A 22,499-nucleotide genomic window follows, 5' to 3' on the forward strand; every position below is an offset into this window, starting at 1 on the left:
CATAAATCCCACTTTGCTCAGGAATGATCGCACGCACGCTTTACGCACAGATCTGTGCCTAAGAACGCTTGATAAATGAGGCCTCTGGAGTGTCACTGTAAAGAGAAACTGCTGCAAGATGAAGCTGTAATCTACTCTGACTGGACCTTTTTTAATTAGCTATTTTTCAAGAAATCACTGTATTGAGGCATCTCACTTTGAAATGGGCCAATCACATTCAGGACAGCTTTTGTCAAAGTCAGGATAGGGAATAACGATATCTTCAGCAAGAACTCAAACTCACCTGGTCTATCCAGAGTTTGCCAACGATGATGTTGTGCACAGTGGTCGTGACTTTTTTCCAGGTGTAGTGATTGTTGCTTTTCTCAAAAATACAGTGAATAGAACCTACAACGAGACGAACGAAACATGCCACACATTATACATCAGTGAAACCAACATACAATCCCAAAATGATCCAAAAGGCTATTTTCCACTGCCGGTTTTCTGGTAGGCCTACAGCTCGACACGACGCGACTTGGCCGCCACCTTTTGCTTTTCTAATCGAACAGAGCTCAAACGTGAAGCAAAAAGTGGCGGCCGAGTCACGCTGTGTCGAGCTGTAGGCCTACCAGAAAAACAGCAATGGAAAAGAGGCACAAGTGACTAGGGATGTTAACCGGTAACTGTTTAACCGATAGCTGACCGGATCAACTTTAACCGGTTAAAATTTTCTGCAACCACTTAACCGGTTGTAATAATAATTATAATTATAATAATAATAATTTCCTCCCAAAAAGCCACCAAAAAACGATAATTTTGAGGTTTTAGTACGATAATTCAGCATTTTCCATCTGGCAAAGAGTGGCTGGACAAAAAAAAAGGCTTATGTGAAAAATATTCTCAGTAGCCGGTTAAGAGTTTTTTCAATTTTCGCCATCCCTACAAGTGACACATGGTCACACATTCACACACCCACGCATACTGACCTAGAGGCATGATGGAGAGGTATTTGCCCCTGAACTTGCTGGCGAGGGTGATCTCTTGTCTCAGTGTCCAGCCTCGTTCTGAGATGGCATGGTGGGCTGCCGCTGGTGGGTGGTGGCTCACCTGGAAGCACACAGATGCAGATGTTAGATTTTGGAGGTCTACAAGATTATCTTCTCCAATAAAAATTGAAGGCTTAATTCTCTGCGTTGTGTTTTAACTGACTCACTTGCAATAATAAAATAAGTCTTGACGGCGTAATTAAAAGGATCGATCAGGAAAAATAAAGAAGTAAAGGTGGAATAAAAATAAAGGTTAAAAATAAATGAAAAATGAGACTATACCGCAAGTCTCTGAGCGTCTCACTAACAAGGCAGCATCCTATCTCTGGTAAACGAAAGGGCACACAAATTTGAGCTCCCGAGTGAAAAAAACATTTTATGATTTCACTATCTGTCTGAAAGCCTGATTTCTCCTGATTAATTTGATATAACCCACTTGGGTGTACACCCTTGTAGAGAGGCATGGCAGGGCCATTTGTGATCGGTGTGCAAGTAATCGAAAGTGATCAAATATAGTCACTTGCCCTATAAAGGGTTAACAGACAACCAACATCTACACATTTCACTCTCACCATCACCAAGTAATTACAGCATGATTGAAATACGTACAAAAGGAACAGTTACAGAGCACTACTCAGCCCTATGAGGTAAGCAGCACAGCATGAGAACTGCCCCGAGGCCCGGCCGTAAAGCATCCCAGTACCTGTTCACAGAGAGAGCGGTAGCCACTCTCGTAGCGGCGGTCCAGCTCGAAGGTCTCCCCCAGCAGGGGGTTGAAGGGCTTGCCGGTGCGGTGCACAGTGGTGGAGTAGGAGGAGACGGTGAAGGCGGCCACGTAGCACAGCTGCTCCAGCGAGCTCTGGCACTTAGCGCCCTTGTCCAGGAGCTCCGAGTACTCCAGGTCCTCAGAGAGACGCTGCAGCATGGAGATGGGCTCGTTGAAGTTCACCTGCAGGGAGAGAGAGGGGACAGGGAGAGAGAGAGGGGGACAGAGAGAGAGAGAGAGGAAGAGAGAGGGGACAGGAAGAGAGAGAGGGGACAGAGAGAGAGAGAGGGGACAGGAAGAGAGAGAGAGGGGACAGAGAGAGAGGGGACAGAGAGAGAGGGGGGACAGAGAGAGAGAGGGGGGCAGGATGAGAGAGAGGGGGACAGAGAGAGAGATGGGGACCGGGAGAGAGAGGGGGGCAGGGAGAGAGAGGGGGGGCAGGGAGAGAGAGGGGACAGGGAGAGAGGAAAAGGGAGAGAGAGAGGGGACAGGGAGAGAGAGCGAAGATGGAGAGAGAGAGAGAGAGAGAGAGAGGGGGGGGGGGGGGGGGGGGGTTGGAGGAAGAGAGAGGGGGGAGAGGAAGACAGAGAGGGGACAGGGAGAGAGGGGGGGCGGAGAGGAGAAAGGCGGTTCAGGAGTTATTAGAGTGTTGAACAAGTATTGGAAAAAGGGACACACAAGAGATGGACACAATTTCAGATGTGCATTGTCGTCATAGGGTGTAGATAGGCATAATGTAAGGTGTTCCAAGACAGTAGTGTCAGTCAAGCAGATGGCAGGAAGAGCCAGCCTGACGGGATTTAAAAAGTATGGGATTACAGAAGCGTGAGTAAAAAGAAATGAATGGATGAGGAGTAACCGCAGGATTAGCAGACGGATGACTAATTTTCTGTCACACTCCCATAATCTGACAATGACAGGCGGGCAGACTGAGACTACAAGCCTGAATTCTTGCCACAATTATTTTTTTTCTGACCCAATCATGTTCATAAAGCAATGATCTTAAAAAGATAACCATTTCTAAATATCATTAGAAATATTATTGGAATTAAACATAATCAGCCCAAGAACTAATTTATTTATCTACTGTTATCGATAATTCAGTTAATTACTGCACAATCTAATTATGAGGGAACACTGAGGCACGTGCGTGTCATTTGTTTTCAAAAGGATAGTTTCTGATGGCAGGCGGACTGATGCCTGTTTCAGAACAGCAAAAAATGTCATGTGCATACCAGGCTTGTACGAAAATCCGAATGGAAAGAATTTCAATTCAAAGTAATGCCATAATACGAACACTAGGTGGTGGTGGTGTTCTATGTACTTTCAATGGGTGGTGTAGCTTAAATTCAAAGAAATTCAAGGTAATGGCACCACCTAGTGTTCGTATTATGGCATTATTTTGAATTGAATTTTTTTCCATTCGGAATTTCGTACAAGCCTGGTGCATACAACATGTAGCCCATGCAGCATTACTTAAACATCCTAAGAAATGAGTGGCTGATCTTACAGGCATGGGGATCTTGGACAGCTCCTTGCCGATGCAGTTCTTCATGATGCTCCAGAGGTTGAGGGAGTAGTTGGGCTTGTCTGGGATGCGCGTCCGCCTCTTCTTCACCGGCTCCAGCTCCTGAGACTGTGGAGACTCGGGGTTTGAGGCTAGCGACTGCTCATCAAGCTGCAGGAAGGAGGCCCAGGAGAGGAGGGAGGAGAAGGTTATATGACAGTACGTCACAACATGTGTGCACTGTGCATGCGCGCGCGCACACACACACACGGAAGGTTGAGAGCAAAGTTCATCAACACTAACACTGACAACTGAATATGATTTCAAGTGTAAAGAAATCCCGCACACTGTCCATTCCACCAGGTAAACATGAAGAAGGTCGGATGACCGAAACGCTGTATTAAAGTTTGTTGGTGGAATGGACAGTGTGCGGGATTTCTTTACACTTAAATGACAACCCCACTGAGATAATATCCTACGCACCTGCCCAACTACAGAGGTGTGCAAAAGCGTCTTTTTGAACTGAATAGGATTACATTTAGCCTGACAGGATCATGTGTGCAAAGTTTCGTGACATCATTTGTAGTGAAATAACTCAGACTTTCCATAATTACACCTAAAAGTCAGTGTTTTACCCTCTCTGGAGGAAGAATAAATATATAATTATCTAATAATTGGCTAACAACAGAACGTCTGTTTTGTAGATATTCCTTTTTACCATCTGTAAAACCAAAAGACCAGTCATGACTACTACATCACTAACCAAAACACACGCAAACAGACACACAAACTTACTGATTGGTCATCCATTCCAATCTCACTGCTGATTCCGCTGACATTGCTGCCCGATCTCCTGAGAGAAAAGTTAGAGAGCAAAAGAATGAAGGAGGGGGAAAGGGGTGTTTGACGAAACAGGACAGGGGAAAAGGGAGAAAGAAGACGGGAGAGAAGGAGGAGGAGAGGAGACAGTAGGGGAGATAGGGGAAAGAAGACGAGAGCAGAAGCCACACTTAGGTCAAGTAACACACAAAGGTATATTAGAAGACACACAGTGGAACTATAAGGAACTATAAGGAACTACAAGGATAAGTTGGAAATAGAGAGGGCGGGGGGCACAGAGAGTAACACTGAGGGGAGACCTGTGGTATTTGGGGTCAGCAGGAACAGTGATGAACTCCTGCGGATCCTCCATGGCATCGAAGAACTCATTCTCATCATCCTCATCGCTGGCGTCTCCCTTGCCAGAGCTTGGTCCTCCTGGCACAACAAGAGCAGTTATGGAGCTGAATTAGGTGAAGTCAAACCAAAACCAAAATTCAGTTTCGCCTCAAGGTCAGTGCAGTTACAGTACAGGGTTCAGTAATATGGGATACGTCGATTAGCTGAAACTCTTAAAGGATAACTTCAGCCAATTTCAATATGCTGTGGTATTAGTCACGCTACCCTTGACTTGTCAGTACCCGGTGATGCTGCATTTTTCGCCTCAGCCCTTTCCGAGATCTGAGCTATTCTAATGGGGGCAGATTTTGTTTACATTCAAATTTTTCTTAACATAGGCCTACTCCAAATATTATTCCAAAAGGTTTTTGTACTGATGTTGCATAACCTTTTGGATTTTATTGGGAATAAATCAAGATGTTTTTTTCAAAAGTAAACATACACCTGCGACCTGCCCCCCCTTACAATGACCAGGATCTCAGAAAATGCTGAAGAAAAAAAAAAAATCTCAGGTACTGAGAAGTACAGGATAGTGTGAGCATTACAACTGCATGTTGAAATTGGCAGAAGTTACCCTTTAAGTCGAGAGTCTGTAGTAGGATTCACATGGACCCTTCAGGTCTGATTAGGAACAGGAAACTTCTCAGAGTAGAAATGCACATGTATACTTTAGGACCTCAATCGAACACACCGGCAGATAGAGAGTGTTGTGTTGTCCATAACCATGATCATCTAAACGATTACTACAATTGTCTCTAGTGGGGTTCCATGATGTATTTGGGCCCCAACGAATTAAATCCATCCACTTGAGATCTGCCTGCAACAGCGACTATTCAAAACAAACTGCATCAAGATTGCAACTGTCATGTAGATTCCACATCCGAATCAGACTTCAGATAAAAAACAAATCAATGTATTGTACACACATCTGCTGTGCCACCCAGACGGAATACGTGCACTTTTCACTCATTGATATTTCCACGTTTTCACAGAAATCAACAATAAAGTGGCGATTACAGCGCTTTCTTTTCTCACCAGTGTGTGTCTGCTTTTCCAGCCACAACAGTGCCAAGCTGCACACCAAAAGCAGCCAAGTCCCACATTAGCAGCCAATTACTTCTCAAACTGTTGCCATAACTGCATCATAAGCCCTAAGCTCCTTAGGGAAATAAGACTGGCATAAAGTGACTCCAACATCCAACACATTCAATTAACTTCCAAGTGCGTCAACCATCATCACACAGTTGGTTACCAGGCTAACATAAGGCAATCAAAGGATATGGCAGCAAGTTCTTCGAGTTGGAACTCAGCAGTATATCTGAGTAGTAAGCGCAGAGCTCTAAATTAAGACGAGCCAACCGGCCAAATACTGGTGAAATTTTAGTTTGGCTGGTAGAAAACACCAAATTACCAGCCACTTTGACCCCTTAATGAGTGTGTGTTTGGCTAGTAAGACTTCAAGTTTTGGCAAAGGACGCACTAAACTTCTTGGAAAAAACAAAAGTCTTTGGGTGCGCGATAAAATGTATCAACTTAAGGAAGAAAAATCCGCACTCACAAACTGCGTCTCATTTTTTACACTGTGTGCAGAATTATTAGGCAAACATGTTTTTTGACCATATTGTCCATTTTATGCGTATTTTCCGCCACCAACCTTTATGAACATGAAAACCTATTGGATTTAAGCATTCCAGATGATGCATATGTGTATAATAAGATGGGGTGTGATCAAAGGAGCCCAACACCCAATATCCGGTGTGCATAATTATTAGGCAACTTTGCTTTCTTCTGGGAAAATGGGCCACAAAATAGATCTAACAAACTCTGAAAAGTCTATAAACAATTTTGAAGTCTTCCAGAGGGATGTGGCTCTCTTGAAATTGGCAAGACGTTGGTCACATTAGCACAGAAGTATCAAATGCACCATTACAAAGTCATCAGTCTCACATGAAATGTCACTGCCAAAATTTGAGAAGAATTTAAGGTGAAACTACAAGAAAAGTATTACCCTGCAGTGCTATCATATTCCAGAATGCAAACTTACATCAGGTGTCCAGAAGAACAGGTTGTTGAGCACTCAGACATAGCAAAGGTAAGAAGGGATGACACCAGGCAACCATTTAACAAGTTAATTAAGTCAAGACTGGGTCAAGAAATACCATAGGACAGAGTTTTCAAAGGTATTATGGACTGGTGAAAGTGACTATTGACCGACTGGGTGGATGAGCCCATAGCTGGATCTGTGAGGGAAAAGTTTGCAACTTTCAAGAAGACAATAGTATTTATGCAGTATTCTGCTGGCATTTCAGTAGAACTCAGGAACTCATCTGAGTGTGCACATTACCGATCTAGCCATGGGCTCATCGATCTATTCCATTAACAGTCACTTTCAGAAGTTCATAAAACCATTGACAAAATTGTCTTAAGACCTTTCTTGACCCAGTGTTGACTTACGTTTCTTGTTGAGTGGTCTTCAGGTTTCAACCTGTTTTACCTTGGTCATGTCTCTGAGTGCTGAATACAATGTTCTCCTGGACACTCGATGTAGGTTTCAGTTCTGGAATATAACAGCACTACAGGGTAATACTTTTTTGGTAGTTTGACCTTCAATTCTTCTCAATCCGGCAGTTACTTTGTGAGCACAATGCATGTGACACTGATGGCTTTGTAACGGTGCATTTGACGGATATGACCAATATCTGGGCAATTTCAAGACAGCCACATCCCTCTGGAAGACTTCAAAATTGTTTATAGACTTTTCAGAGTTTGTTAGATCTCTTTTGTGGCCTATTTTCCCAGGGGAAAACAATGTTGCCTAATAATTATGCACACCTGATATAGGGTATTGGGCTCCTTCGATCACACCATCTCTTACTATACAAATATGCATGACCTGGAATGCTTAAATCCAATAGGTGTTCATGTCCATAGAGGTTGGTGGCGGAAAATATGCATAAAATGGACAATATGGTCAAAAAACATGTTTGCCTAATAATTCTGCACACAGTGTAGTTATATTACCACCATGTCCAAAAAGCAAACGCGTTTCGACTATCAAGCCTTCATCAGTGCGTGGTGAGTGTACCACGCACTGATGAAGGCTTGATAGTCAACGCGTTTGCTTTTTGGCTAGTAAGACTAACATCTGCTAACCATTTTGGCTGGTGGTGAAAGAAGTTAATTTAGACCCCTTAGTTAGTGAAATGCAAACATAGTCCGGCGAGCGCCTGCTGTACCTTTGCCCCTATCGGTGACTGCGTTGCCCTGGGAGGCGGGCAGCACGGTGGCGCCGCGGAAGGCATATGGCAGCAAGTTAAATAAAAAAAACTGGAACTCAGCAGTATATCTGAGTAGTAAGCTAATTGCACACATAGTCCGGGCACTTGCTGTAGTACCTTTGCCCCCGTCGGTGACTGCGTTGCCCTGCGCGGCGGGCAGCACGGTGGCTCCCCTGAAGGCCCTCTCCAAGTGGTTGTGCTGCTTGGCCAGCTGCTCCAGCGTCTCCTCCAGCCGCACACGCTGCTCCCGCTCTGCCTGCAGCGCCTTCTGCCACCGCTTGCTGTGGGCCTGCGCCAGGGACAGGAAGTCCCGACAGGCCTGCGTAGCGTAGGGTACGGGGAGACACCAAGTTATTACATTACATTACGTTACACTTTATTTCAAAGCAACTTAGTTATTTAGGTACATGGTATTGGTTACAGTCCCTGGAGCGATGTGAGGCCTACGTAGGGTTCGGGGAGACACCAAGTTATTACATTACGTCACACTTATGCCTCTTTTCCACTGCCGGTTTTCTGGTAGGCCTACAGCTCGACACAGTGTGACTCGGTTGCCATTTTTTGCTTTACGATTGAACTGTGTCATGCCTATTTGAAAAGCAAAAAGAGGTGGCCGGGTCGTGCTGTGTTGAGCTGTAGGCCTACCAGAAAAGCAGCAGAGGAAAAGAGCCTTTAGCCAACACTTTATTTCAAAACGACCTAGTTATTTAGGTACAGGGTATTGTTTACAGTCCCTGCAGCGATGTGAGGTTAGGTGCCTTGCTCAAGGGCACTTCAGTCATGGATTAGTTAGGGTGGGATTCGAACCTGCAACCCTCTGATCTAATCACCCAGCGCTCTAACCATTGGCCCATGGCTGCCAGTGCCCAAGTTATACATGACATCACAAAATGGTGTCAGTTCCCTTCTACATGATCTTTTACTACATTGTGGATATGCACTGTATGGTATATAATCAGTGGTGTAGTCTACGTAGAACGCAGGCATACACAGTATATCCACCTGACAATTTCAGGGATTTCAGAAAACCCACCTAAAATTGAGTGTTGCATTAATTAGAATAGCACAAATATATACAGTGTACCCACCACAGAAAATAAGACTACACCACTGTATATAATGTTAACTGAAGGAGCATGGCTTACATCGTTGTCTACACAAGTGCAGCATAGGCTCATTCATGCCACTCATTGATTTTGAAGGTAATTCCCTTTGATCGTCCCATTTCCGGGATGAGTTACACTGATGGCAGCACTTCAGTGGTTACTTACATTGATCATAGCATTGGAGGTGATGCGGAAGAGAGTGGCTCGCTCCGTCACCTGCCGAATCTTGTCACCCGTATCGCCAACAAGTTTCACCCCCTCGAGCTCTGACAGGGACCTGAGAGAAGAGAAGACACTACATTAACAGAGCCACATCGCAATAACTTTGTTAGCACTGCATACAGAATTCAGATAGTAATGCTCTGGTTACGATTTCCTGTATTCAGTAGTACAGTATACATGGGTTCTTAATTTTGTTTATAACCTGAATGCGCGAACCTAGCTGCGCACAACTCAACCTCTGATTGTTGGAAACCGCTGTCGGTCAAAAAATTAGCTCACGTGGTTGGCTGCTCGTGTCTTGCCCCTCCTCATAACATCCTGTTGATAAACACTGAGAACCCATGTATACAAAAAGAATAAGTTTATGTAAAATACAGAAAAATGGTATGGTTATGGTACACGTTCCTCACACAAGTTGTTGTTACTTCAGTCTTGCACTCCTCGTACTGAATTAGGGAAAACAGGCTTTTCTTGTTATGCTCGAGACCTACTACTGCACAGGAGTTCATCACAGGTCAAGATAACAGCAGTGTATAGCCTATCAACTAAGTTTACACTACACTTTGTGTAAATGCACAATCTAGAGTAGTGTTTCTCAACGGGGGCGGTAAAGCCTCCCAGGGGTCGTTTGGGGGGCTCTAGGGAGGCGTTGAGAAGGATGTAGCTGAGAGGGGGCGGTGCTTAGTTGCCATTGGGGGGCATTAGCCCATTTATTTTTTTAACATTAAGGGGCCGTTGTCAGGCTTATTATGAGGCCAAGGGGGCGTTGGGAGACTTAGGATGAGGTGCAGGGGCATTTGTTCAAATAAGGTTGAGAACCACTGATCTAGAGGTAAGGAATCAGCACTTAAAAACAAAGCAGACATCCCACACTTGATGAAAAAGTGCTGATGGAGACATAGCATCCAAAGGTAGACTTGGCTAAATGACTTGAGGTACTAGGCACTAGGTATCCTGACTTGACTCCAAGGTTGAAGACGATTACAGTGGACTGCAGTATAGAGATTGTCCTGAGGCCACACCACCCACAGCTGAAGGTGTGAATACTATTAAGTCAAGGAACACTTCAGTTAACTTGCCTTTTGTGCAACGGAGTGAATCCGGGTAACTAGGCCACTGAACCAGGCGCTACACTCCATGTTATCCCAATGCAAATCAGTTTAACACTACAACACTCCGTATCATGTATGTAACTAATTGGCTGCCATCCATTTCAAGTGTCTTGTGTCTTTGGTAGTCAATGATCAGGTCGTAACCACAGTTTTACATCATTTGACAGCCATGTCAACACACACACAGGGACAAAACTATCTGTCCAACATCTCTTCTAGCAGGTGACACCATCACAAGAAGCGCAAGGTTTGGTATCAGTTTAGTCTGTCCCTGAATCTCAAATGGCGCACTTGTGCACTTCGAGCACTACGTTGTTTCAGTGCGTAACTTATCGGCCATACGCACCGAAACATGGACACTGAAGTGCACAAGTGTACCATTTGAGATTCAAGGCATGTGTGTGCATTAAGGCTGTAACGATACACCCAACCCACGATTCGGTTTGTATCACGATATATGACCCACGGTTCGATATGCCCCACGATTTTATTTTATTTTTAAAGGAAAAAAAGAAGAAAATAAATTATAGGCCTATATAGGCTATATATATGATTTATTTTTGCATTTAGGCCTACCTGCCTATTAGGGCTGGGATTCGATCCAAATTTCCTGGATCAATTAGATTCCGATCCAGAAGGTCACGATCCAATTCGATCCACGATCCGATTCAATTCTATTCAATATCGATCTTCTGTATTGCTGGGTTGTAACTTAAACCCATTTATGCCTAAAATTCTAAGACCGGCTATAAAAACCTAAATGTCTCAACCTTTGATACCCACACAAACATGAAATACCTTGGTATGAGAGAAAGAAGTGGTAAACTTGGTATGAGAGAGAAACTGGCACTATTACTTGAACAGGCCGTGTGTATTTGTGCATGTAGTCTACATGAATGTGCAAAAGATCGATCCACAAAGCTGTGAATCGATATCACACTTTTCGAACATGAATCGATATTGGATCGCGATTCGATCTTTTGAACCCAGCCCTACTGCCTACATTAATTTTGTAGGTGTACCTAAATGATGCTGCAGATATACCACTGCAACCTGTTCCCCAGGTGTTGACATCAAAGCACAATAAGGGATATTAGTTCACCAAGGAAAAGTAGGCTTCTTATTAATAGGCTTAGATCATATGATGCTGAGATGCTGACCGTGTGTGAGGGAGACAGAGACGGAGAGAGAAGGGTCAGGGTTCCAGTAGGTAGCCTATTAGTCTAACAACTGTCTCACATTATCAAACATTATCCAATTAATATCCAAACATTAACTGAAACAACACTGGTCATATTTCGTCAGGAAACATGTTGTGTAAAGTTACTTACAAAAATGCAACACTTAATTTTGATGTTTAATATTTTTTAAACTTTTTTGATCGTGCAGCAGCGCGCGCACGCTTATACAAACAAAACTCGAAACTCAGTTAGCCTATGTTCTCACTATGCAACAGGCACGTTGTCCTTTGTTTGGTTTTGTGATTTGACATTTTGTCAAGAGCGGGAATGGATGCAGGCTGAAATGGAGCATGTTTTCGCTAGGCAGGCGGTCAATGCGGGGAAGAATAACGCTGCCTATTAATATCCACATCGACCTCAACGTTCGCCCGACTTCAGACACTTCCCTGATAGAGCGTCGCGTGGTTTATGAATTTGGGCAGGCGGAGCATCTCGCTCTCTCGCTCTCTTTCTCTCTCTCTGCTCAACGTCTATCTCCACTCAACAGCATCGGCGCATGCATGAATCTTAACACCTTCACACGTTTGATAAAGCCTTCTTGGGTCTGTTGTTCATTTCTGTGCTTTACCTTCCGACGTTTCCAAGTGTTTCGTCTCGCGGAGGTTGCTCAGGCAATTGATAATAACAAATGCACGTGCTGGTTGGACGGAACATTTTATAAGAGAGGGATGAATGGAAGTGTTACTCGCACATGTGCGCCCCTTTTCTACTTGTCTTTTTTAAGCGCATATGCAAACATTTGCCTTTATGCTGCTGTTTTCTAGACTGAGGGGTAACAACAGAGATTTTGTTAGGGAAGAACTTTGGTAACAACTTTTAAAGGGCGCATCGCGATTCTGCGAGGCAGTTTCGCGATAGGGGTTCGTGGGTCTGCGTACCGCGATACCTCGGTTCGATGCAATATCGTTACAGCCTTAGTGTGCATGCATGTCTGACCTCTGCAGAGCGGAACCATGTTTGGCGATGAGGTCGTTACAGGTGCTGAGGTCCTCCACCTTGCTGCCGAGGGTGCGCAGCGTGGACTGGACCTCCGAGTTACGGGACGGCCCCCCACTCTGGCCCGCCGGGGCAGGAGACATGGGGCACTCATCGCCAGAGTCATCTGTGGCAGACAGGAAGACATGGAGTTAGTATCATGAGTGGAGGTGTAAAACGCACACCAGAAAAAGAGGTGCTGGCAACCAGGAAAACACTTGCAGGAGGAAAGAAGTGCCGCACACTCCGGAGGACAAGGCGTTAGTATCGAATATTAAAAGGTGCACTGTGCAGGAAATGGTCAAAAAAGGTGCTGCAACTATACTGTTCAGTGAAACTGGGTTGCCTATTGCCAATTTAGATTTTTTCATGAAAGTTTACTGAGTAATAGTATGGCCCAAGTACAATCATTTTTGCAGCTAAAAAAATGGAAATTCAAAATGGCGTACCATGGAGAAGATCCCACTTTTCATGTATGAAAAGTGCAATTTTCCCAGTCATAATGAAAACTTGAAAATTTGATGGTGGTGGTAAGTATTCATGAAAAATGTAACATTAGTGAATGGGTAGCATGGATTCTGGAAATAAACAACTAAAAATCTTACACAGCACACCTTAAAAAACAACAAAAAACAGTTTAACAGTACACACAAGACTGTATTTGTTTTTAGAGATGTTTTTTGACTGTGCCATGTTGCCACTATTTAAAAAAAAAAAAAAAAAATTGATCAGAAAGACATAACAGAGCCATTTTACCAACTCAACTTCTAATTCAAAAACGAAGTGTAAATGCAGTCATTGTGGATCCTTTATTTTGTCCTCATCCATGTGAATAAAAATGAGTAATTCCTTAAAAGTTTCCATTTATTTTACATCAGGTGATATCAGCTTTATTGCAGATCTGTCCTGACATCATTGTGGTCAAAGGTCGTTCTTTTGTTTACCTGGTACGTCACCTGACTCACAAAACTTCCGTATCATACCAACATCTACACCCTCTGAGACTTCACATTGCCATTCCTTTGCCATGTCAGCATCAGTTCATCTAAATCACAGACGATTATAAACTACATCTTACTCTCCATCAGCCCAATAATATATGTCCCCTAGTACGTGTACAATGCTGAATGCTCAAACCAACATCATTCTGAGCACCACCTTTTTCACACAAAGGTAGTCACTCTATAGTCTGTGCCATATACAGGACAACTTTTCAAGTCTCAACAAAAGTTCAACTCTGACATGAAATCTGACATCCCTCAATGAATTCAATACGTAATACAACACTGGGATTCCATCACCTCATCTTTCACGACCTCCCCTGCTGCTAAATCCTCTTACAAGACAAATGACCTTATAAACATAGATGAAGGCTGAATTCCAACAATCTTGCCTTGATATCAAACCGGCAAACCACACAAGCTGATACAAAAAAAATGAAATGAAAAGATAAACATTCCGTATAATCAGGACAGGTCACATTCATATCAGTGTTGTGGTTGGCAAGATATGATTGTTTCAGAGTCTAGATGTCTAGGTGCTCTAAATGCCATGCAGACTGAGCACCAGGACTTGGCCACGGGTTTGGGGCATTATATCATCATAGCACAGGGTTGGGCAATTATTTTGGCCTGAGGGCCACATTGGGTGTACTGTGGAATATGGATCGTAGGGCCAAATGTTGCAGACAACATGCCTTTGCCAATAATAAGAAATACCGGTACTTTAATGTACATCGACATAACTTGTTGGTCATTTCACTCCTGCACATTGCAATATTTAGATGACCTCGATTAATCCCACACCTGCAACACCCTTTGCTTTTTTTAGAATGTTAGGTGTGAGTGATTTGAAAAGGCTCTGTGGGCCAGATGAAATGGCTCAATGGGCCCCATCTCTGTCATAGCATGAGGGTATACATCTTCGCAACCCATTGAGCCACTGCTTTATATCCTACCTACTACCGAGAGCATGTAGCAAACAATCCCGAAAACATGGTTACTCCTTAAAGATTGAGGCAGACGGTGACACAAGAAATGTCAACTATATACCGTTATGTGGTCACACTCAGCATTAAAGCGATGGTTCGGAGTAGAATCACCCTAATGCCATTTGAACCGTGACACCCATCCACCTTTACACCCGAAGTGTTTCCTGCCGCAGACTTACATCAACAGAGTTGCCGTGTTATTCGATGTTTATTCCGGTTAGCTTGACTCAAGCGCATATGGATACTGGGCACCGTCTCCAAACTTTCCCCACAAAAATAACATGTCATTACACCAAACTTCTGCAGTAGCACAAATATGGTCTGTACTCACGAAACGAAGCATTTGGAAGTTTGGAAATAGTCCAGGAGTTTAGTATTATCAACACAAGCTGAATAGCTTCTCTGCTGCTAAAGCTGTGCCAACGTTACTTCCGTCATATGAGACAAGCCCGTAAAAGTCTTCAACAAACTTCCAGACGAGAGGGTTAAAAAAGTTTTCACTGAATTGTGATTAAGGCTTATATTTTCAAGGAAATACTTAAAAGATATTTCAAATCTTACCTACTATCAATTAGACAATGATTTTCGTTATCAATACTGATGCTGAATTCACTTTTCATTGTGCATATTATGAGCTTCGTTGAGGACTCTTACATGCTTGTCTTAGATGACGGAAGTAACGTTGGCGCAGCTTTAGCAGCAGAGAAGCTATTCGGCTTGTGTTGATAATAATAAACTCCTGGACTATTTCCAAACTTCCAAATGCTTCGTTTCGTGAGTACAGACCATATTTGTGCTACTGCAGAAGTTTGGTGTCATGACATGTTATTTTTGTGGGGAAAGTTTGGAGACGGTGCCCAGTATCCATATGCGCTTGAGTCAAGCTAACCGGAATAAACATCGAATAACACGGCAACTCTGTTGATGTAAGCCTGCGGCAGAAAACACTTCGGGTGTAAAGGTGGATGGGTGTCACGGTTCAAATGGCATTAGGGTGATTCTACTCCGAACCATCGCTTTAAGTGTAACATGATTTACTAATGCTTCCTGATGGTGCATTTGAGTTATAAATGATACCGACGTCATAACTGTCTGCAGCACTGACGCCAGCAATGACATCCACATGGATTACTTTAACACTAACATCAAACTGATCTTCACTTAAAGGTGCACTGTGAAATGTTTTTTAGCAGCTTCTTTCCGAATTCGTGCTGCTCATTCCACCTCCATGAAATTCTAGGTATTCATTGCGACTAGCCTAGGAAAATTGCATTTTTCATACATGAAAAGGTTGCTCTTCTCAACGTTTGCCATTTTGAATTTCCAGAAACAGGCATTTTTAGCTGCAGTTTTAGCTTACTATAATTTGGTCATAGTAGTAAATATTAGATAATTACTTAATAAATATTCACAAAAAGATCAAATTTGGCAATAGGCAGCACAGTTTCAATGAGCAGCATGGTTGCAACACCTACTCTGGTCCCAATCCTTTAATTCAATCCCTTAAGTTACCCAGCCACCCACCGCTACGCTACCCCAGCCCAGCCCTGCGGTGTCTGACCTGACTCTGCTTGCATCCGCACAGCCTTGGCCTTGGCCAGCTCCAGGGCAGTGATCCAGCGCTGCCTCTCCACCTCAGAGCTGGCCTTCAGGTGGTAGGTCTGTGCTCCCCCATTGGAGATGATGAAGTTGCAGGAGTCCTCCACAACTATGTTGGCTGTGGCCAGGTTTATAGTGCCACGGCATGTGTGACCCATCTCTGCTTGGGTCCTGCAAGGAAAGACAAGTCAATTCGGCTTTATTGTCAATTTCCTTACATGCACTGGTCATACAAAGAATTTGAAATTACGTTTCTTACTTTCCCATGCAGACATGGAACTTTAGGTGTGGACATAGACAATTAGACATAGACAGTAAGCATACATTACACCTAGAGTACCTATACAATACCCATATAGACATATAAAGTGCAAGACTGAGCAAGACAGACAGTAAATAAACAAATGGTTAGATCTCAAAAACGGTTGGGTTTGTTTTTGTCCTGCATTATGAACACTGTGTTCTGAGAAAAGCTGCACAATTAGCACCTCTGTTTCAAACTGAAAGCTTGGCTGAGGCGCTTTCTCCATGAGCATAGGAAACATTTTGTCTATCGGTACAAAGTGATATCAGTGTGCACATTAGCAACATGCCGACCCACACAAACCAACCACCAGCACAGAAATTCACAAGGGAAAAACCTTAAGTGGTCACATCACATGAAGGATAAAAGCTTTAAAGCAGCACAATACATCATATGGCATCCTACAGTTAGAGGTCTTATGTGATGTTGTTAATCAAAACTGTGTCAACTGTTGATTTTCAATTGTGTTAATGGGAATGGAAACAAGTCCATCAATCACCTCTTTCAACACTTGCTTGGACTTAGAGGAAGTCAGCAGTATGCTGAAAATGCTGTTTTATGTTGCGTCTTTCCCACCTCTGAGTCAAAAAGGCATTATTAATATGTTTGGAAGCCCAGTTTAACGGTCAGAAGTCTCATAAAGAGATTACGAAGAATAATGTGTGGAATCTGGCACTGTAGCTGCCAAATCGCTCATAGAGCTTTATTTGTAAAGCTTTTACCGTAATCACAACACAGGGGTTCACCATTGGAATACAGATGCCCACACCACTGAACTAACTAACCCTCATGAGACTTCTGGCCATGGGACACAGGGCTGAAAAATGTTACGCTATTTAGTCACATGAAATGTAAGGAATCTAGCAAGATAACTAGCTCTGTAGGTACCCGGGTGCAGAGTGTCCCTTGCATAACGAAAGCAAGACAACATCAGCTTAGTAATATCTGATTTTAGTTTTCAGACAGACACAGATGGGATCTATGCAAACATGGACCTTCTTCAGAGATAAAGGGTCTTGTGTCTCCAGAAGAAGCATGAGGGACGCAGGCAATTTAGCAACCCCCAAGAGGAACCGATATAGTGCTGAGATATGCTAAAGTAGGTTTCGGTCACAGAACAGCTCAACACTTAAGAAACACCCCATGACGCAACGTGTTGATTGGCTTCAGCAACTTTAGCTAACTTTTATTATACAACTACAAACGAGTTCATCAACATACAAGTTACCGTACCGGTACTTGTTTTCCACTAAGACACAAACAAATGGTGAAACTGTAAACACAGCAGTTGAGTTTCTCTTCTGGTGCCAAGCAGAACAAACAAGCTCTAGTGATCCTGCTGAACTACTGTGACCCCATAAGACTCAGGTCACATGATACAAACTACTAGACCAGTGATTCTCAAACTATGGGCCGGGGCCCAGTGGTGCGCCATAAAGGTGTTCCAAGTGGTCCTTGAAATCATTTTGTAAAAACCAAAATCATATTTGTGTGTGTGTTCCTGTTGATATATTTGAGTTTTATTTGTTATTGTGTCAGAGGTGGCCCCCAAACATTTGTGACACTTTTGATTGGGCCCCAAGTTGGAAAAGTTTGGGAAACACTGTACTAGACCTTTCAAAAGGTCCCAAGTAGTCAAGGAGGGCCTTATAGATTTTGTTCATGAAAATCGCCATATTGCACAGGGGGAGCTGCATGTTACTCTTTTACTGTATGAGATCAATTCGAGACAAGATACTGCCAGGACAACACATTTTCATTGTTTCCTTGACAAACAAAAAACACGTATTGGCATGGGAGTACGCCAGCAAAGTCAGACACTTGTGCACAGAATTAATAATTGACTGAGAGCTGATAGGTGAAAGGGACATCTCCATCAGCAAAGTCGGTGAGACCAACTCAAATCTCATTAGCCAAACTGCACTCGTGTTACACACCTTAGCAAGGCACAAAAAAGCCTGGCCAACACCCCAGCACCATTGGGAGGCACACCATAGGCGTTATACCCCAATGTCCATTTGTTTTTAGGTTTTTTTCCCTACGGTATAGGCTGTAGCCCGTCACAACAATGACAAATGATGGCTACCGATGCATGTCAAATAATCTAGCTGTCAATCGTGAACTTTTGTTTTCACTGCAATGTCTGTAGCTAACGCAAGGTTAAGAAAGTATGTGAAATTGCTCTTACCTGTAATATGAGAGCAAACCATTGCTCAAGACGAACCATCGCCGTTGGTAACCCTTGATGTAATTTGTCCATTTAAAAAGCCAACCTTTGTAAGTGTCTCCAGGTGTCGGAGTGGGGGCCTTGGGCTCCGACATCACGATAGCCCGTGGCTTCACAGTGTGAGGTTGAGGCCTGTGGATAAAGAAATGTGTAAAGGACTGTTCGTTTATTTACTTTCTCACTACTCTGAAATCTTTGTAATACTAAGTGTTTCTCGTTCAGATACCACCCAGAGCACTTCAGTCCACCCAGAATGCTAGATAGTATTTCAAGAACAACATTGCTAACAGGCTGTTTACATCTATGGTACTCGGCTTATCTCAGCCCTTATGAAGGATGGAAAAATCCAATACCGACCAACTAACTGTATATCTGATATGGACAACTACACTGGCAAAACGCAAACATATTGTGTTACGTGTCCACATTACGGGCGATATCTCTTTGCCAAAACGCATAGCTTTCCGTTTGCAGGATTTAATAGCCATCTACTTATGTACTGCACAATTTCGCCTACGTGTACAAAGACGGCTAACGTTAACGTGGCTAGCGAGTGAGCTATGTTTTGCCATGCTAACTACTCAATTACACTACCGTTGTATTACGTACAAGGTAATGAGAACACAGACACTCAACAGATCAAATCAACTGATGCATTGCGAAGACGTTTTCGATTACTGACATGATCAATTAAAGCACAGAAATGCATTGCCAAAGCCAACAGGCCTAGCTAGAGGGTGCTAGACCTGGAGCTGTAGTACGTCAGTAGGCAGAGTGTGTGGCAATGACAAGCTAGAACTGGAGCTCCAGAGCGGCAGTTTCCAAACGTAGAGCTCTAGGTAGAGGGGTGTTGAATATCAATGTGTTGGTATGTTTGCGCCTCAGACAATTTAATTGTCTGAGTTTTGGTTTAGAACAATTCGATGCAAGACGATAAATGAATAAGATTTACTGTATAGTAAATGCTATCCTACACATACCCAGTAGCTTGCTTTTGCCATCGGTGTAACTAGCCGGGTAGAAGTAGCTAGATTTTTCATGACAGTCGTTAGCAAGCTAGCAACCAGCAAGACCTAGCCTTGTTGACAGTTCGTTTGAAACTATTTCATTCAAAGGCACACACAACATAAACGACACATATCTATAATCAAGTTATATTCATATAACATATTACAATAGTGGAAACTGTGGCAGCTGTGCCATGCTATTTCAGCTTACCTTTCAACACAGTCCCTTGGAAAGAAGGAAGTCTGCTATGTCCACTAACTAGCTCGGGTGCGATTCAGAGGGCAGACTTATTCCGCCCACACCATTCCTGGAATGAGACCAAAATTTGTCCCTCTATCCATCAAGTAAGCTATTGTGGGCGCACATCACACTGATCAGATTTATTGTATTCCCTCTATAGATTTTGAAAGGAGGGAAACCTTCAAGAAAATGGCGTGATTACTATTTACATGGATTGGAAGGTCGCTAAATGACAAAATAATTGTAAAATAAGCTTTTCTCTGGTTTTGCTTGTATGCATTGATGCGGTTTGCCCATGCAAGTGGAACATGATGGAACATGAAATTAAATAGAGGAAGGGTGGTGCAGCACACATGTATTTTATTATCATAATAATATTATTTATATTATTATTGTTGTTGTTGTTGTTACATTAAAGGTGCATATCGAACAGGATATACTGTATCTTATTTACTTTATCACGTTATAAAATTTGCATACCACTCAAAATGCTACAAATATGCCATATGAAATGCTTAAATAGGAACAGGCAGACAGACAGACAGATAGATACATAGATACATAGATTCATACATACATACATACATACATACATAGGGTGACTTCAGGTAATTTGAGCCACTTTTTGGTAAATCGCTTGGGAAAATAACAAAATACCATCTATGCACTTTTAATGTGTATATATAATTAATAACTACTATATTTCATCATTTTGTGTTGGAATTATATTATAAAACAATTATTTAGGCCCCACAAGTCTTGAAACCCTGGATGTGGCAACTTTTTTGGAAGGAGCCGCTTCAGCTAATTTGAGCCACCTTATCTGGTAATTTGAGCCGGTTAAATAAAAAAGGGAAAAAGTCAATAATTCATAATTCCTTTTCATACTAAATCACAATTCTGTACTGCCACATGTCTCTGGACAGTGTTCATCCTATTTTTTCACTTTTTCTGTCTCCTCTCTTTTCATCTGCATTCATTTCTTTTCACCTGTCATCTTCCTTAATTTTTCCTCCAAAAGTACACAAACATGAGCTAGCTACCGCTAAACAGCAGCAAACAGCAGCAAACTCCCATTGATTATAATGGTGGCTCAAATTAGCTGAACGTGGTGGCTCAAATTACCTTAACCCACTGAGCTAACAGTTGAAACACCATAAAAATACTTTTTTCCAAAAAGGGTAATAATATGCCACACTAACAAACATTAATATAGTGCATACCATCCTTACAGAAAACAGACTTTGTTTTTATGTGTATATCTACTGGTATATGTAAGTTATAATACTTATAATAATTTGGCTAACTTTAGCGTGCCATGCTAAATTCCATGCAACTTTCTGGTGCAGCCTTCATTGGAATAAGTATCCCGCCCACCATATCAATCAAAACTCAATAAAATCCCCTGTTACATGTAATGAACTGTTGTGGCAACAGATTCCCATACTTTGTAGTCATTGGGTCTCATTTCCAGAGGGGCTAAAACCCCCAAACCTTAAATGGCTCATTTTAGCTGATGGCTCAAATTACCTGAAGTCACCCCATACATACATACATACAGGCCCGCCGTCAGGGGGGGGGGGAACCGGGCTTTTTGTCCCGGGCCCTGGACTAGTGGGGGGGGGCATAAGTGGGCCCCCATGACGTTGGGATTAATTATTATATGGTCACTTCAAAATGTGAAGAGCTCTTTTCCAAAACGCTATATCCACCATTTTTTACTTTTTGCATTTTAATATTGGAATTGACAGTTAAGAAGTCCTATAATCTATATGTGAATTCTTGCCATTCAAATGTTTTCAGAACATACTTTTTAAACCTCTATAAAATGCATTTTGCAATGCAATTCAATGAAAAGCCCAATACAATTTCCCAACATTCTATAAAATGGATACATCTCATTTTGGAAAAGAGCTCTTCATGTGTTGATTTAGGGAAGAAAAGTGCTTTATTTGCATTCAAACAATGACTTATAGATATTTGCCTTCATTGCCCTTGAAAAAAAACGGCCAATAGGCCTAACCCCCTATCACCCCTATTCCAAAATGGTTTAGTCTTTCTAGAAAAAAAGACATAATTCGATAAGTGGGTCAGTGCGCGAGCCAATTAGTCAACATGCACAAGTAGAGCACTGAAAAGGAAAGAAAGGCGAAAAAGAGATGAAGAGCCTGCGGGGTTATCTACATAAATATTTCAGAAAAGACTCGGATGATGCAGCAGGTACCACTAAAAGCAGCTGTGCAGCAGATCCAGGTAAGACACGGCCAACTTTTTCCAGCCCCGTCGTCAAGTCACTGGCACAGGAGGCCGTGAGCAAGTAGCCTATGATCAATATCAGACAGACAGGGGGCATTGAATAATTTGATTACCACAACGGGTTAATGACACTGTGTTTCTTAGGCCTATATCTAATTGAATACATGAATATGCGCATTACTCCGCAAATGTGTTTCCAAGTCAAATGTTTCAGGCAGGTAGCCTACGCGCACACGGATGAACATAATAGAAAACGGGCAATGCATTATTTCCTAACCAGAACAGCTTAATAACATTATGCTTCAAATCTGACCGTCAGTTAAGAAGAAAATGCATATGAGCCCACACAATCATACCGGAGATTCTAGGAGTAGCTATAATCTCTAGTGGTGTGGGATAATGCCTCGGGCTCATGTTTGCCA

The 22,499-nt window shown here is 42.7% G+C and overlaps 1 protein-coding gene across 2 annotated transcripts in view; it reads right to left on the reverse strand.

Annotated features, from left to right (window-relative positions):
* Positions 1-19,880, reverse strand: part of osbp (oxysterol binding protein) — a 29,850-nt gene extending 9,970 nt beyond the window's left edge. Inside the window, exons 1-12 of one of the 2 annotated variants that reach the window (XM_063218708.1) lie at positions 19,792-19,880; positions 18,535-18,705; positions 16,005-16,213; positions 12,415-12,580; positions 9,069-9,180; positions 7,915-8,116; positions 4,441-4,558; positions 4,097-4,151; positions 3,305-3,472; positions 1,732-1,977; positions 969-1,089; positions 284-387 (exon numbers count right to left, since the gene is read on the reverse strand). In XM_063218708.1, coding sequence (XP_063074778.1) covers positions 284-387; positions 969-1,089; positions 1,732-1,977; positions 3,305-3,472; positions 4,097-4,151; positions 4,441-4,558; positions 7,915-8,116; positions 9,069-9,180; positions 12,415-12,580; positions 16,005-16,213; positions 18,535-18,668 — 1,635 coding nt within the window. In that variant the 5' untranslated portion in view covers positions 18,669-18,705; positions 19,792-19,880. Of the gene's footprint in view, positions 1-283; positions 388-968; positions 1,090-1,731; positions 1,978-3,304; positions 3,473-4,096; positions 4,155-4,440; positions 4,559-7,914; positions 8,117-9,068; positions 9,181-12,414; positions 12,581-16,004; positions 16,214-18,534; positions 18,706-19,791 lie in introns of both variants that reach the window. The other variant, XM_063218707.1, reaches the window with a different exon arrangement.
* Positions 19,881-22,499: the final 2,619 nt, after the last annotated feature.

This window comes from Engraulis encrasicolus, chromosome 16 (genome assembly GCF_034702125.1).
Source record: "Engraulis encrasicolus isolate BLACKSEA-1 chromosome 16, IST_EnEncr_1.0, whole genome shotgun sequence".
In the NCBI taxonomy this organism is placed as follows: Eukaryota; Metazoa; Chordata; class Actinopteri; order Clupeiformes; family Engraulidae; genus Engraulis; species Engraulis encrasicolus.